The sequence below is a fragment of the Peromyscus maniculatus genome, chromosome 5 (genome assembly GCF_049852395.1).
Source record: "Peromyscus maniculatus bairdii isolate BWxNUB_F1_BW_parent chromosome 5, HU_Pman_BW_mat_3.1, whole genome shotgun sequence".
Lineage (NCBI taxonomy): Eukaryota > Metazoa > Chordata > Mammalia > Rodentia > Cricetidae > Peromyscus > Peromyscus maniculatus.
The window spans coordinates 71,076,745-71,094,723 of record NC_134856.1 but is presented as its reverse complement, the minus strand read 5'-3'; the positions used below and the strand labels follow the sequence as shown (position 1 = coordinate 71,094,723).

At 43.9% G+C, this 17,979-nt stretch overlaps 1 protein-coding gene across 3 annotated transcripts in view; it reads right to left on the bottom strand.

The window, feature by feature from the left end:
* Window positions 1-745: 745 nt before the first annotated feature.
* Window positions 746-17,979, bottom strand: part of Prtfdc1 (phosphoribosyl transferase domain containing 1) — a 111,044-nt gene continuing 93,810 nt past the window's right edge. For 2 of the 3 annotated variants that reach the window (XM_042278022.2, XM_015997458.3), the window contains 2 exons: window positions 15,105-15,181; window positions 12,625-13,931 (listed from right to left, as the gene is read on the bottom strand). In XM_042278022.2, the coding sequence (XP_042133956.1) occupies window positions 13,884-13,931; window positions 15,105-15,181 (125 nt within the window). In that variant the 3' untranslated portion in view covers window positions 12,625-13,883. Of the gene's footprint in view, window positions 1,624-12,624; window positions 13,932-15,104; window positions 15,182-17,979 lie in introns of those variants that run through there. The other variant, XR_013051446.1, reaches the window with a different exon arrangement.

Sequence of the window (17,979 nt, the reverse complement as noted above, 5' to 3'; positions counted from 1 at the left end):
GAAGAGAAAAAGGATGGGGAGAAAGAGAGGAGGGGTCTAGGGATGGGGAGGAAGAGGAGTAGGAACTGGAGGCTGCCTGGAGAAGAGATGTGGGGAGGGTGGAGAATCACCAGCGAAGGTCGGTTCAGCCCTGCAGCCGCCTGTCTCCACACAGATGCCAGTCCAAAAGGGGACTTCTTCAGCTGCCTGAAGTCTGTGGGCACCAGCTGCAGATGAGGAACTGAGCTAAATGCCAGGTTCTTAAATGCTGCATGTGGGAGCATCTGAAACAGATCTTAGTCACTTGGACTCTGCCTCAAACACCCACACAACAGAGACGGACCCCAGTGCTTAAGAGAGGAGCAGAACAGCTGCACACCTCCGGAGACTCGGTTGTTTGAACCCATGCTCCTTCACCCTTCTCACTTCAGAAGTGGGGTTTCCATCCCAGATCTGAACACTGAGAACATGTACTTCTCCAGACAGGGAGGGCATGCGCTAATTGCAGTTTTCAATAGCTTTTTAAAAGGAACACTGCACTCAATTACTTCCCAGTTTCATTTCCAAGCATCCTCCTGCCCCAAATCTGGGAATTTATAACATCCCACCAGACGTTGACAGAGTGAATTGCTTAATATTGATAAAATTCAGCAACAGAAGTTCATATGTGGTTTTTGGTTGCCCTGAGACAACAGGTTCCCATTCGTTTCTTACCACGGTGGGAAAATGTAAAGCACAAAACTCGAGAGAGATAAAAAACTTTCTGAGGAAATACTTCTTTATTATCCTGATAGCAAAACACATACCAAATGTACCATCTTAAGTGTTTCCAGTGGATGCAGTGTGTAGCATTAGGTACGTGCACACAAAATTCTAGAATGTTTTTATTGGCAGAAATGAAACTCCATAGCCATTAAGCACTCCCAGCCCCTGGCAATGGCCATTCCATATGCCTTCTATGGCTTTGCTTCTATCTATCTCATAGGTATTTAGAGGCCTTGTATGAACAGAATCACACAGCATTTGTGTGATTTGTATTTTTGTGACTGATTTATTTCATTCGGCATATTTTCTTCAAGGTTCATTCATGTTGCATGCCACAGTCTTTGCTTTGCCTTTTTTTTTTTTAACAGAGTCTCATGCACCCCAGGCTAGTCTCAAACTTCCTACATAGTTGAGGACACCTTGAACTTCCAATCTTCCTTCCTCCAACCCAAGTGCCACCATGCCCCATTTATGTGGTGCTGGGGAATCAAACCCAGGGCCTTGTGTATGCTGGGCAAGCAGTCAGCCAACTGAGCAACATCCCCATCTTTTTGTTGTTACTTTCTGGGTATCGAACACTCCATTGTCTATACATCCCATGTTTTGTTTATTCATTCACCCATCAATGCCTTTGACAGATGATTGGGTTGTTTCCATTTCTTAGCTATTTGTGAACATTTGCTGCTATGAATGTAGACCTTCTAGGAAATAGTGAGTTCTTAAGCTGCCCCAGGGAAGAGTAGGTACACGTGAGGCCTCACTGAAGAGTAGGGGCAGTGGAAGATGCTCACGATGCTTTACAAAATCACCAACATCTCCAACTATGTCAAGACCTCAAAGAATGTCGCTGGCCACATCTTCAGTGTATATGCTCATTTCCTTCGAAAACAAAACAAATTATTTTAAACAAAATTGTTTTCCTTTTGGACTGGCTGACAGTGTTTAGTATGAAATGAAATATTCTAAAGTACATATTACAAAGGATATAGAAATGTTACACTTATTAAAATCTTTCAAACCATCAAATTTGGCCCATCCATTTATTAGTAAACTAAACTAGTTCCATGGGAAGATAAAAACTAGTTTTTGTTGAACATTTGATTTGTAACCAATATTAATTCATGACCATCCTAAATTGAATGTTAACATCATCTTATTTCAAAGTCATTTGGATCTTATTAAATATCTTGAACCAATTATCATCTCATTGTTATACCAGTTTTGTTACAGTTTTTTTTTAACACCTGGGCTCCCCACTGGACCCTTCCCTGTCCCCTGGAGAAATAGAAATGAAGACATGTGGAGAACAGTGGCTGCAGTTAATGCTGTTGTAAGTATTTTCTGCTTGAAGTAATGATGGTAGAAAGGTTTAAAAGCATTTGCAAATGTGATTCCTTCCCATCAGAAAGCTTCCTTCCCTTATTGCTGTTCCAGAGGATAAAGAGAGAGCAGACTAAACTATGAATTAAGAAGATCCTGGAACATTGTTAGACCCCTCCATCATATGAATATTATGCATACTTCATTCCTGTCTAAGGGACTGTGAGGCAGAAAGGATGAGTAAAACATCTGGGTAGAAAGAAACTAGTTTACCTAGAGATGCACTTTGGAAACCGTAAGTTTTATCTTCTTGTAGTGGTTATCAGAGAGACCACAGAAATTTCATAATATAAATTTCCCTCTAAGAAATACCATTCCAAACCAGGTATATAAACCAAAATCTCAGCTCTTGGGAGGCGGAGGCAGAAGAATGGCTATAAACTTGAGGCCAGTCACAACCCAAACCAAAGTAAACAAAAAGGCCACCACATTCTTCACTGACACATACAACATGGGGATTTTTATTTCTTTGAATCCATTTTCAATTATTTCTAGTTTTCATTTTTCTTGAGATCATCGAATCAACTCCGAGCAGATTAACATCAGAGATCCAGGAATCAATCACCGCAAGAGTTTACGGTGCAGCAGTCGACCAAGTTCCTGCATGTGTTAATCTTCATGGGGGAAATGGAGATGCTTGTTGGACTAGACAAAGAGAGCAGCCACTGAGAGAAAAATGGAAGGCTGCCAGGTGCAGAAACACGCTGTCCAGAAAAATCACGGATGGTAAAGATCATCCTCTCTCCTTATATAAGCGGCCAGATGTTGTTGAACTCAAGTTTTTAAAAAAGCTCATGAGTCATAGAGAGCAGCAGAGCTTAGCAGCTCCATCAGCTAAAGCACGTTGTAATATGTGTGATAAGCAACTTGTAAAATGAGGAGAATTGATTCTGCAGCAAACAGTTTTGGAATTCCAAGGACTCCTTAAGTTATAAATGTGAATGATATTGAAAGCGAACGTTGGGTAAGTGAATGAGAACTGTGTATACAGTGTAGGATCAAAAAAACAAACACACAGCTAAACTTAGGACCAATTGATCTAAAATACTCTGGAAGATATTTAGCTTTTGATAGTCCTATTTAGCTGTTGATAGTCCTAGCTGTCTTTTATTATCAAGTGTGTATAGGTGTGTCAGGGTTTATTTCTGTCCATGGTTCATGGGAGTGGGGGGCAGGGAGGCAGACAACGGGAGTATGAGGCAGCTGGTGGGTCACCTTGCCTACACAGCTAGGAAGCCAAGAGCCATGGATGTTCTATTCTGCTTGCTTCCTTCTTTATATTCAGTGCAGGACTCTTGTGTAAGGGACAGTGCCATTCACATCCAGTATGGATCTTCCTTTCTCAGTTAAACCATCTAGAAACACCTCACAGACAATCCCAGAGTTTTATTTTCTAGGAAGTCCTAAACTTAGTCAAGGTTAATTATCAAAGTGGATATCTGCACGCATATTTTAGAGATAAGAAAAATGCCTTTGACCTTTGTCCATTCAGGAATCTTGATAGTTAAAGAGAGTTGAAAGGACTTTGGGAGGTCTAGACTGGCTTTAAAAATGCAGCAGCGTACCAGTCCACATGGAGAGGAGGCTGAAACGTGGTTTACCAGAAGGAAAGATGTCTAAGCTATGACAGCTGGCTAGGCCTGTAGGTGGGAGAGAACATTATACAGGAAATGGTTCAATGTATTAACCACTGTATAACAGGGCCTTAAAGGAGAGGCTTCCCTTTAAAACCTGGAGGAGAACTTCATTTAGAGTGAGAAGAAAGAGACAGAGCTTGCCATTAGAGGGAGGGGGTGGAGCCCGAGGAGGCTTTTCAGAGACAGGGTCAAGGGGTCTTCGGAGAAACTCCTGGAGCAAATATCAGACTTTTATAAGATTTTGGTGATCTGATAGGAGGTCTCATATCTCTTTGTTTAGTTCAATATAGCATATGCTGCTGTGGGATGGTCTATATGTCAAATTGCTCTGATTGGTCAATAAATAAAACACTGATTGGCCAGTGGCCAGGCAGGAAGTAGGTGGGACAAGGAGAGAGGAGAATTCTGGGAAGCAGAAGGCTGAGGCAGAGACACTGCGAGCCGCCGCCATGACCAGCAGCATGTGAAGACACCCGTAAGCCACGAGCCACGTGGCAAGGTATAGATTTATGGAAATGGATTAATTTAAGCTATAAGAACAGTTAGCAAGAAGCCTGCCATAGCCATACAGTTTGTAAGCAATATAAGTCTCTGTGTTTACTTGGTTGGGTCTGAGCAGCTGTGGGACTGGCAGGTGACAAAGATTTATCCTAACTGTGGGCAAGGCAGGAAAACTCTAGCTACAATATGCTACCAAGAGCAGGAAAGGGCCAGGTAGGATAAATTAAGAGCTATGGAATCACAGCACAGACTGTGTCTCAACGTTCCATTACAGAAAGCGCTGCAGGGATGTAGGACCTGATGTCTTAAAGGAGCCGGCCCTCTCTGGCCATCACTTCTATAATGCCCACCTCATGCATCATGCTGTTCCCCAGGGCTCCTTTCAGGAAAGCGTGTGTGTGTGTGTGTGTGTGTGAGTGACAGAGAGAGAGAGAGAGAGAGAGAGAGAGAGAGAGAGAGAGAGAGAGAGAGAGAGAGAGAGAGAGAGAGATGTGCTAGGGCTAGAAACCAGGCCCTTGTATCTTACAGGACAGAGAAAGGAGACGAATGTCCTCCTTATATCAGAATGAATCCAGGTTACCAATCTTTCTTTCCAGTGGCAATCAAGACTCTTTCTGCTTGACTCTCAAGAGTCAGCCTTTCCCCTGGAACATAACCTGATACCCCAAAGTTCTACCATCCCTAAGATCTCCTTGGGGTTTCTTTATTCCTGTTTATAGACCTTTCACCTCCCCTCACCATTTTCTATCCTTCTCTGTCTTCTTACTTATTATTTATGACATGGGTGCTGACCATAGGACTTCTCACATATTATCCCAGTGCTGAGCTATAGCTTCATAATTCACATTTGTAAAAAGGGTCTTATTAAGTTGCCCAGGTAGGCCCTGGACTTGGGATCATCTTGTCTATGCTACCCTGCCCTGCTTCCTCTGTAGTTTTAAAATCTGTTGTTGCCATGGTACTGATGATATGATAGAAAGTCAAGTTTGTTCTTAGGTCAAGAGAACAAACCACCCTTATTACCCCATATTATTCAATCAACAAGTATTTATCAAAGCTTTTTAGCACTGTGGTGGGAGATTTCAATGTTATTTCTGTCTCAAGATGGGTGCATATACTGCGTGGGTAGGAATGAAATATGAAATTTGTTTCTTTTTCTAAATTTAAAAACCAGATGTAAAGACTTACTAGCATTTAACACGTGGCTGCCATGGGAGCCGTCACCTGGCCCTGTATAAGTTGTCACATGTCAAGTCTAGTCTTTAAGGTAACTTGAGGGCAAAAAGGGGATTCTACGATGTGGATGGAACGACAGTTCAGGGCATGTACCATACAATATGCTTCTGAGCAAACTGATTTGGGATGACACTGTCTAGTTCATTTTCTCTAACAGCTTAAGATAGTTTAGATTTATTTGTGTATGAGTATTTTGCCTGCATGCATATCTGTGTACTGCACACATGCCTACTTCTCACAGATGTCAGAAGAGGGCTTTGGATCCCCTGGAACTGGAGTTACAAACGGTTGTGAGCCTCCATGGTGAGCCTGAGGCTTGGTTCTTCCACATTTGCTGTGTTACACTTGTGACAGAGTCCTCTGAGGACACCTAAGAACTTGCACAGACATCCTGAAGTTGTGTGGGACAAACAATTTTCTAGGTTATTGTTGGATATTATTCACATGGCAGAACCAACTTCCTTGTTATAATAAGGAAGGTCTGGGGTTTTGTTTGTTTGTTTTTCCATGTAACCATCCGTTGATGTTAGATTAGGTAGTACCAATGAGCTTCCATTGTGGAACCATGCTGATCAGTACTCAGTAGACTGTTTTAAAAATGTCTTTTAGCTGGTTTGGTGGTTACTGTTTCCAAGAATAAGACTGTAAGCCCAATCATTTTATACTACTTCCATTTGATGATGGATTGCTGCTGTCACATCCAACCTTATAACTTTGTGAGTTGGATAACACCCGGCTCATGATGGGCAGCTCAGGTCGCACGGTAACTTAGTGGCTCGTTGTCAAATATTTAGTTTCCACTAAGGCTACCTTTGAAAGGAACAATGGTTGTCTGTATATGACAGTAGATCCTTGATCCAAAATTCCAAAGGCCGCCTCTGGGATTCAACTTTGGGGCCCTACCAATGGTTCCAAACTGCATCCTTATCTACCATGGATGCCTCAAGTACCATCGGGTCTGCGGGAATGTATGGACCAAGGAGTAGAGCAGCCTGCACAGCAGTCTGGGCCTGTTCTAGAGCCTTCTATTCCAGGTCCCACTTAAAACTAGTAGCTTTCTGAGCCGTTTGGTACATGGGCTGGAGTAATACACCCAGAAGGGAATATGCTGCTTATGGGATCTAAGTAGGCCCACTAACCATTGTGCTTCTTTCCTGGTGGTGGGAGGGGCAGATGAAACAACTTAGAAGGAAAAATCTCTACATGCACCACACTCCTAGAAATTTTACTGAGGTAGAAGCCCTTGAATTTTGATTTTAAATTTAGTTCCCATTGTTCATGCAAATCCCACATTTTTTTTTTTTTTTTTTTTTTTTTTTTTTGGTTTTTCGAGACAGGGTTTCTCTGTGTAGCTTTGCACCTTTCCTGGAACTCACTTGGTAGCCCAGGTTGGCCTTGAACTCACAGAGATCTGCCTGGCTCTGCCTCCCGAGTGCTGGGATTAAAGGCATGCGCCACCACTGCCCGGCTACATATTTTTATATGCTATCACTGTGCTGGATAGTTTTATTAACTTGACAAAAGCTAAAGTCATTTGAGAGGAGGTAACCTTAATTAAGAAAATGCCTCCATAAGATTGGGATGTAGGCAAGCCTGTAGGGTGTTTTCTTAATTAATGATTGATGGGGGAGGGCCCAGACCATTGTGAGTAATACCATCCCTAGGCTGGTGGTCCTGGGTTCTATAAGAAAGCAGGCTGAGCAAGCCATGTGGAGCAAGTCAGCCAGCAGCACCCCTCCATGGCCTCTGCATCAGCTCCTGCCTTGAGGTTCCTGCCCTGTGTGGATTTCTGCCCTCACTGCCTTTGATGATGGACTGTTCCATGGAACTGTGAGTGTGGTAAACCCTTTCTTCTCCAAGTTGCTTTGGGTCATGGTGTTCCATTACAGCAATAGTAACCCTAACTGAGGTGCTCTCTCTCTCTCTCTCTCTCTCTCTCTCTCTCTCTCTCTCTCTCTCTCTCTCTCTCTCACACACACACACACACACACACACACACACACACACACACACACTTGTTTCTGTTGCTGTGATAAAATACCCTGACCAAAAGAAACTTAGGGGAGGAATGGGTTTATTTTAGCTCACAATTCCAGGCCATAGTCCATCACTGCAGGGAAGTCACAGAGGCAAAAGATGGAGACAGCTGCCCATAGCACATCTACCCTCAAGAACAAAGAGAAACAAATGCATACATATAAACATGGCTGGGAGATGGCTCGGTGGGTGAAGACCTCAGTTAGAATCCCCAGAACCACACAACAGCTGTACACATAACACAAACATCCACGATTTTGGCTCTCTTAGTAGGAGATCGGAAGTGGAGACAGGAGAAACCCTAGAAGCAGTGGACAGGCTAGCCTGGCATCTGCGGTGGAAAACAACAAAGAGGATCCTGCTTTAAAACAAGGTGGGAAGTGAGGGCTGATATCCAAAGTTGTCCTCTGATCCCTACACACAGGTGCCTGCATTCACATACAAATTCATGCACACATGCACATTTTATACACATGTACACACACACACACACACACACACATACATACACAAAGAACATGCGTAAGTAGATATGTTTTTACCCACACATTATAACCACTGAATAATCAACTTCTTCATCGATCTTATTAATAGGAAATGCACAGGATATATGTCTTAGTTAGGGTTTCTATTGCTATAAAAAGACACCATAACCATGGCAACTCCCCCCCACACACACCCCACCCACCCAGAGACAGGTTTCTCTGTGTAGCCTTGGCTGTACTGAAACTCACTCTGTAGACCAGGCTGGCCTCAAACTCACAAAGATCTGCCTGCCTCTGCCTCCCTAGTAACTTCTTGGATAATAGGCGTGCACCACCACCGCCCTGCTGACCTCGGCAACTCTTGTAAAGGAAAACATTTAATTGGGGCTTGCTTACAGAGATTTAGTTCATTATCACCATGGAGAGAACATGGCAGCCTGCAGGCAGACATGGTGCTGAAGAAGAAGCTCAGAGTTCTACATCTTGATCAGCAGACAACAGAAAGAGACCGTGCCACGCTAGGCCTGGCTTGAGCATATGAGACCTCAAAGCCTGCCCCCAGCGACACACCTACTCCAACAAGACCACACCTACTCCAACAAGGCCACACCTCCTAATAGTGCCACTTTCTATGGACCAAGCATTCAAACACATGAGTCTATGGGAGCCATATCTATTCAAACCACCACGGCATATAACTTTCCTGAGGGGGCTGACTTTCTAAAAGTAGTCACAGCAACATACACCCATCCCATTTGATCTTATAATACATTACTATTCTTCTATCAGGTTGTGGTAGTCTTCTTCCTTCCTTTGTAACTCCAAACTTAAAAGAAATGTGGTAGAAGTGAATCCGCCATACAAAATCCAATGTAGGCCCACCCCTTACCTTTATAACACAGCTGCCATGTTTTGAGGAAGCCAGGGCCTTAGAGAAAGGCACGCGGGAGATGCTCTCAGCTGAGAGCCAACAGTGACACATAAACGTTCAGGTCAGGGTGTTTATGTGACTTTCTATGAGAAGGGAAATGTCCCATGTCTGCCCTGCCCCTTGTGGTATCGCATGCCATGCCAGGTTACTGAGCAACGGTGGTATAGCTGGCTTGAACGAGGACGTGCATCGCTGCTTTTATTTAGCACTAACTTAATCTTGAGCAGTTAATGGTTGTCCTTCCTACTAGGCAGTTTAGTGTTGAAGCTCTCAAAATTTAGGTCTTCTGTCTGAAGCGTCAGACCTCATGGGACAGAAGTACCCAGACCATGCCTCTCCCAGACACAAGATATGCCAAATAAATACCTATTGTTGGTTTAAGCTCCTCAGCCTGGGGATGTTTTGTTACAAAGCATCCTAGTAAGGGTTCTACTGCTATGATGAAACACCTTGACCAAAAACAAGTCGGGGAGGAAAGAGTTTATTTGGCTTATGCGTCTACATCACTGTCTGTTGTTGAAGGAAGTCAGGACAGGAACTCAAACAGGGCAGGAACCTGGAGGCAAGAACTGATGCAGAGGTCATGGAGAAGTGCTACTGACTGGCTTGCTCAGCCCAGGGCCAGAGCCCAGGGATGGCATCACCCACCATAGGCTGGGCCCTCTCCCATCAATCACTAAATAAGAAAATGCCCTACAGCTGGCTCTCGTGGAGGCATTTTCTCAATTGAGGTTCTCATCTTTCAGATATTTCTAGTTTGTGTGAAGTTGACATAAAACTAGCCACCACACAAAGCAATAAATAACTGATTCCTCTCTCTGGATTGTGTTGCTCTCTGTAGCAAACAAACAAACAAAAAAACACAAGTGTCTTCCCTGTCCTTTCTTATTTTTTTTTCTTTGTTAGGGTTAAGTACCACTGCAGTACATCACAACCCTACCTATCTACTGAAAATTGCCACCATCTGTCTCTTCTGACCCAGGTTTCTCAAGTGAACCTTCTGCACTCAGCCTTCTGAAGTCTACTCAACACTCACCAGGCTCTCCTTAAAAAGTGAGGCCATGGAGCCATGCTGTAGATGCCAGCATTTGGGAGGCAGAGGTAGGCGGATCTCTTAGTTCAAGGCCAGCCTGGTCTACATAGTGAGTTCCAGGGATACATAGAGAAACTCTGTCTCGACTCCCCATCCCCATCCCCAAATGAGGCCATGGTGACGTGAGTTCAGGCTTACTTCCCCCGCTTTGAAAATGTAGGATTGTGCCCCAACTTTTCATGTCTACATGTCTTCATGTTTGCCTTTCATTTCTGAGGGAAGTCTGCTCTGGTGGGAAAATCCATCCACTTCCAGCTGGGAAACCACATGCATCAAGAACAACCCAACCAACCCAACTTTGAAAAGGTAAGAAAAAGACGCCTTTTCGGTAAAAGCAACCACTTCCGGGGGCACTGCAGCCATTAGCAAGGATCCTGGGTGGATGAGCGTGGAGTCCGACCAGCCCAGTGTCCTCAGCAGGCTCAGGCAGCGCAGACAGCCTACACCTCAGCAGTGCTCCTTCCTGTCTGCTCTGAGCTTCCTCCACACGTCCATCAACAGTCCTGTCCCATGATCCTCCTGGGCATGGTGTCTGCAGTGCATGAAGCCTCCGGAGCGTGGCTTTTGTGACTGGTGTGGACTGTCTTTCCACAGTTCCTGCCTCTCCCCACACTGCGCACCACATCGGGTCCTGATGTGTTAACTGTTGTTTTGCCGGTCCTTGTACCACAGCTTTGTCATGCCCACGGGTGCGGTCCTGCTGTGCAAAAGACGAGGGTACCTTCTCTACTCAGGGTTCGGATGCAGCCCTGAAGTCTGACTGCGGCCAGGTGACCGTGCAGGCTCCCTCAAGAGCATCCTTTTCTCGGTCTTTCATACCTCTTCACCAATCCCCTCCTTCCTTCCTGGAACCAGCCGGTCCTCCCATCTTGGGATCCGAAGGGATTTCATGAATAGCAAATTAAGTAAAATTTGCAAATGTTGAATTTTCCAAATTAGACAGTTGGACAGAGAGTGTAGCTAAGGGTTTTTAGACTGCATTATTTCTATTCCAAAGGGAGGGAGTAGCTCCCTGATGCCTGGGACGCTCTCTTTGGGAAGACGTAAGCGTCTACCACAGGAGCTGAGCTGCTCTGACAGGTTGTTTTCACTGTTTCAAAATACCAGAAACATGGCGACCCATCAGAGACAGCCAAAGAACACAGGGAGACGCTCCATCTGCACCTCACACTTGAGTACGAAACTGAAACTCGAATAAATTCCAGCCAGTTTTTAACTAGACATTTTAATTTGTTTGGAAAACCCCAAGGTATTACTAATTTTATTGTTTAAAGAGTCTAAAATTTCCAATATAACACATACACTTCTTTACCCACTCTTTTTTGCTTTTGTGGTGTTGGGACTGTGTGTGGCAGGAAAGGGTCCCACTACGGAGACACATTTCCAGCCCTACTCCAAGTCTGTGGTAGTTAGTGTTGTCACCTTGACAGAATCTAGAATCATCTTAGAGATGGGCCTCAGGGCATGCCTGTGGGGTATTATCTTGATTACATTAAATGATGTGGGACACTCATCTTAATTGTGGGTGGGGTCATTTTCTGACCAGGGGATCTTGGACTGTATAAAATGATATAAGTGAGCTGAGCACTGGCATGCGTTCCTCTGTTTCTTGAGTATGGATGAATGCTGTGTGACAGCTCCTTCCAGCTCCTGCCGCTAAGACTGACTTCCCTGCAGGATGGACTGCAGCCTGGAATGGGGAACTACAATCCTTTCTCCCTTAAGTTGCTCTCGTCATGGTTTCACAACAGAAAAGTAACCAAGCTAGTCCCTCACAAATGCTAAATAAATACACGGATTTGTTGCTAATTGGATTTTATGTTTTTGGAGTGATGTGAGTAAGCTCAGCAGTATCAAACCCCAGTCAGAGCTTTGCAAGAGAAAAAGAAATAATGTTTTCCCCAAGATGACAGTCTTTCATATCAGCATCAGAATAGTCTGATACACAAAAAATGCAGAAATATATTTACTGTTTTTTCTTTTTGATGCATAAATATACAAGCCATCACAATTTTGAGATAGATCAATTTTCTTTCTAATCTGAACAAACACAATCCCCACAAATGATAATGATGTTTTCTTAAAATGCAAGATTTTTAAGAAAACATTTCTAAGCTGCATACTTCATGGATAAATTTCTATTCAAAACCAAGTGCGTGTCTATTTTTCTAGGCCTTTGGGTAGAAATATGGCATAGTGGGAAAGTGTCTATAAAATGTGAGTTTTATGAATGCAGTCCTACACAATTATTAATCAGTAACTTGGGTATGGAACAAAGCCAGAAGTGACTCCCTTTGTGACTTCCGCCTTTGGGGAATCTGGGCATAGTCTGTTTTCTTCTCTGGCTGAGACAGAGATATGCAGGGAAATCTTTCTTCACAAGTAAAATTCCTTGTTCTTACAAAGCAAGTCTGGGGAGGAAAACAGGAAAGCAGCAGATGGCTCCTGGCTTGATGTTTACTTATCTTAGTGCATGTTTTGGATTTAATCCAGGTTGACCATGGGATAGGTACACACAGTCATGTTTTTAGGCTACTGGCTCACACGCATTTCAATGATTAAAAGTATATGAGGGGTAAGCAGTTGTGAAACATGTCTTTTTTTATTATATTATTAGTTTAAAGGACTCTACAATATAGCAATATGCCACAGATGGTTCAGAATCAAACAAAGGCTGTTTAGTTATCTTGCATTTGCTCCTTTTAGGAGGCAAGATACCCAGCACTGTGGACTCTTAAGCTTATTTTTAATTAAAGTCCCTACAAATTAGGAAATGTCACATATGATGGTGCTAATAGGTGTGTGTGTGTGTGTGTGTGTGTGTGTGTGTGTGTGTGTGTGTGTGTGTGGTGTTATGTACAAGAACTTCCGTATGTGTGAGTGCTTCCTCTGGCACCCTGGATTGTGTGAGAAGTCATGTAAGGACATTTAGCTAAATAATTCAACCTCTGCTCATGTTTAGGACAATATTTAACTCTCTTATTCTTCCATGCAAATAAGAGAAAAAATTTACACTTGCTTAGTGTTGATTTTTTGAAAACACCCTCTGCCTCTCAATCCCACCCTTTGCCCACATCCCACGTGGATAAAAGGATTCCGCTCAGGAGGGCGGGCCGTGCTGCCATTGTGTTTTTTCCTAATTAAAATGCAGAGTATTAAACACAGTTGAGTACATCCATGCACACGCGACATGCTGTCATCACACACAGGAAGCAAAGCTCAAGAGCACACAGTGAAGGCTCATTTCATAACATCATTAAGGTCCATTGTACCCGCACTTCTGAAAGGCTTTGTCAAAGCAGTTAATAACGGCCTGTCAGGAGCGGGCAAACAGACAGACGCTCACGTGAGGCTGTCCTTTCGCTCCTGGATTAGCAAGGGAATTTAGCTATGTTCTTACTATACAGGCTCAGGGCTAAAGCTAAGGGACCGTAGGTTCTGATTACTGTAAAATGTGATATATAATAAAAAGTCTAGCACTAAAGGAGTTAAGTGAACAATATTTGAGTTCTTGGGTGGGAGTACCCCTGGGAAGAGCCATTGAGCATAGTGACATACCAAAGCAGAAGGTGTATTCGGGAGCAGAAAGGTGGGAGGGATTGGGGGGATCAGAAGTTTAATTTGGAATGAGTCAAAGGCAGGCATAGTCTTCTCTTCCTGAAGAACCTTTAGTATTTACATTATAATCTCTGGGGCTTGGGGCAAAAATGAGCCCATTAAAAAAAAATCTTTTATACCCAGCTGAGTGAAGATAGCTAGGGAGACGGACTTTACACTCTGGCTTCCTGAGCAGAAGAATCATGTTATCTGAGAAAGAGACGTTGAGGATTTTTGCTTCATCATATTCGGTATTTTTCTTTCCCATGTTCATTGATCACGCATATGTGCTGAAACAAGAGAGGGTGAAAAGGTGTCAGGGTTTTATTTTTAGTTTAAAAACCCACCAATGATGCGTTAGATGCCTTTATGACATTTTCAACAAGTGTGTTTTGTGGCACCCTTCCCCCGTCAGCATCAGTTGGTAACAAAACACGAGGCAGCCAAGGTGTGATTTGATAATAGCAGCCTGACAGCTTGTGATCAATTACTGTGCATCTAAACTCGTATGTGCTCATATGGCCTAGAGACCCAGTCAATGCTGGACAAAAGGTTCTCTGGTGATTTAGCTTTGGGCTCTAGTCAGGATCTGGTAGAAATGTTGAGGCCACAGTCTGGTTGTCCCTGGTGGAGACAGTTTTCCGTTGGTGAAATGACAACAGCTTGATTGAAAAGAGAGAAAAAAAATACTGGAAAACACTATCTATACCTGAGGAGCCTCTTTTGGATAGCAAGAAATGGGATAGGATCGTGAAAAGGCTGAGCAGTGAAGGCGTGGGAAAGGGGGCCGTCCTAGAGACTGCAGCCTGCTGTATTAAGGAAGCACTAGGCATTGCTACTAGAGCACTTATATACCCAAACCCTCGGTCTTGGTGGCATTTGGCTTTCTAATTTCTAATAGTGAGACATTTTATATATATATATATATATATATATATATATATATATATATATATGTATGTATATATAATATATATATAATAGTGAGTGATTGGTTTCTTTGGGTAAGATGCCCTCTTCCAGATCACTTAGGGTTAATTGGGGTCACACCATTGAGTACCATGCTGGAGGTCTGTTTCTCTTTGCTGACACAACTCCTTCCAATGTGACTGTAATCCCAAGCAGTCAGTTACTAGACACAGACAACACATGGTATATAGAATATTGGCTGCTGGTGGTGACTAGCTGGGCATCGTCAATGACGATAGAGAAAAACCAGTGTAGGGCCATTGTTCTGCTTCCCACTTCTCAGTACAAAATACAAATAAGCATGACATGTTTCCATCATCCTGATACGCACCTTGAAGGGTACTAGAAGGATTAGAAGAATTCACCGTGTCTCACAAAGTGTTCCCATCACAAAATACAGCTACATTTTACTACTGTTTTTAGTAGTTTGTTAAATTGATGCCAGCATTAAGGTGTTAGGCAAAGAGGATTAGGGTTTGGTATGCAACACTTACATTTAGGTCTCGGAAGTATTCGTTGTAGTCTAAGGCATAGCCCACCACAAAGACATCTGGGATCTCAAATCCAGCATCTTAGCAGAAAGGGACAAGGAAGAAAGTTTAGAGCATGCAGGCATACTATTGCCATATGCTGCTATGGCAGTTACATGGGGAGCAGAAGTGAGAAGTAGTGTGTAGGACAAGCCCAGTGAGTGCCTGGACCAGGATGATAGCTTGGGGACACAAGGCAAACAGGAAAGCATGTATGAGGAATTGGTCTGTAGTGTACAGAGTCGAGAAAGTGTTCAGGAGGCCCCGTGGATAACGAGAAGTGTGTGTATGTTAGCCATGTGCCTTTGTTCACAGAGAGTGGTATGTCATGTCATAATGCCTGAGGAGATGCTCTTAAAAGCGCAAAGGACCATTCAAACAGAAAACATCATGGCTCTGCCATACATAACCACATAACCAGGTGTACCGGTGGCAGCAAGCAATTCTCCCACTGTGTCACTGGACTCAGCCGGCTGAAGGACTGGAAAGCAAGACTCCTGGGAGACAAGAGGAAAGGAAGTGGCTTGTTCAGCTTGAAGGGGAGACTGCTGAGGGTTCTTTCTGTGCCAATCTGGGCATCTACACGGCCGGGGATCCTAATTAGCTCTTTATCGCTAATGGGAGTGGACTGAGAGGAAATGGACACAAATGCAGTGTAAGGTACTTGGGTTCAGCAAAAGAAGGTGGTTGAGAGGAAGACGATGTTTATTAAGAAATAGACAATGGGAGTAGAGAGTGGGGGCTGGAGAGATGGTTCAGCAGTTAAGAGCACTGGCTGGCTGCTCTTCCACAGGACCCCGGCTCAATTCCCAGCACCCACATGGCAGCCCACAACTGTCTGTAACTCCAGTTCCAAGGGATCTGACACCTTCACACCAAGGCACATAAAATAAAGTTAATAAATTATTTTTAAAAAGAAAAGAAACTGATGACAGTTCTCTCCCAGAGATCTTCAGGCAGGATAAATGTGTGTGGCCCAATGGTTTTCAAACTTGCTTCAGTCTGTTGGAATCTTGTCAGTTCATTTATTATAGTACAATAGAAGAGAGACATGGGGCTGGAGAGATGGCTCAGAGGTTAAGAGCACTGGCTGCTCTTCCAGAGGTCCTGAGTTCAATTCCCAGCAACCACATGGTGGCTCACAACCATCTATAACAAGATCTGGTGCCCTCTTCTGGCCTGCAAAATAAATAAATAAACCTAAAAAAAAAAAAAAGAAGAGAGACATGGATGCCTAGTTATATGAAACTGCCCTTTGGTCCAGCCTGTGGACTAGGAGCACAGACAGTGATCTTTATGGTCACCACAATCTAGGGTTTGTTTGTTTGTTTTTGTTTTTGTTTTCTCTGGAGACATTGTTTCTCAGTATAGACCTTGGCCGTCTTGGAACTCTGTAGACCCTCTGTAGACCAGGCTGGCCTCCAGCTCAGGCTGGCCTATCTCGGCCTCCCAAATGCTGGGATTAAGGGCATGTGCCACCACCACCCAGCCCATCATTTTGATCTCTATGACCTGATATACTTTCAGTTTACAGAAAGTACTAGAAATAAAGGATCAGTTTTCTAGGGTCCTGAATTATGGGGTCACTGAGTAGGTAGCCTGTTTGATTCCTTGAGCTTGCTCTTTCTAGGAAGAATAATTCAAGAAGAGCTGTGGATAGTGGTGCATGTCTGTAATCTCAGTCAGTGCTTGGGAAGCTGAGCCAGGAGGTTTTTAAGTTCATTACCAACCCGGGCTACACAGACAGGCCCTGTCTAAACAAAGAGAAACAAATTCAAAGTGGGGAAGCAAGGGCAGAGGAGAAGACACCAGCATTTGAGCACATAACAAAGAGTCAAAGACGCTGTCTCGGAATGCACTCCAGAAAGGAGAACCAGATTCTGAGCTAGCTAACACGACAGAATTAGATTCTGGGGAACCCTACTTGAACACTTTCCAGTGAGCAATGTAGTCCCTACAACGGGTGTGGCAATTCAGACTATGAAAACTGAAGCCCCGAACCGTGGCTTGGGTCGAACATTGTGATGCTATGGAGTAAGAAATGGATGAGTCGGTGGGGTTGTCAGGAACCAGAGGAGCCCCATGGCTGACTGCCGCGTGCAGGTCCTGCCTTGTGGGCGAATGTCGTGACCGGAAGCAGACTGCCTGGGCTCAGGGCTAGCCCTCTTCATATGGTTATATGACCCTGGCATTTAAGCTACTTAAGCTTGTGACATTCCATTTCTTCATCTGTTAAATGGGTACAACAATAGCAGCTGTTGTGAAGACTACATTAGCTAACCCCTGTGTGCCTGTAAGAACCAGGCCTGGCACATCAGAGCTTCTTACAGTGCTAGTGGCTGTTGTTTAAAAGTGTGTGTGTGTGTGTGTGTGTGTGTGTGTGTGTGTGGTGCTGGGGAGCTAGGATACTTCTTGGCAAGTGCTCCAGCACTGAGTCACATCCCCACCCTAGCTGCTCTTATTTTATGTTGTTGTTATAAAATGACACAAGAAATTCATAACTAATTGAATTTGGCTTTATTTCCTTGTATCTTCTCGAGACCAGGTCTCAGGATATCCTTGAACTCATGACCCTCTTGCAGGCTCCTCAGTGCTAGGATTATGAGCACATGTCATCATGCCTGCCCTTAACTGGATACATTTTTTTTTGTTTGTTTTTAAGATTTTGTTTTTATTTCTCTCTCTGTCTCTCTGTCTCTGTCTCTGTCTCTGTCTCTCTCTCTCTCTGTCTCTCAGTGTGTGTGTGTGTGTGTGTGTGTGTGTGTGTGTGTGTGTGTGTGTGTGTGTATGCAGGTGACTATAGAGCCCAGACACATCTGATCCCCATGAAAATGGAGTG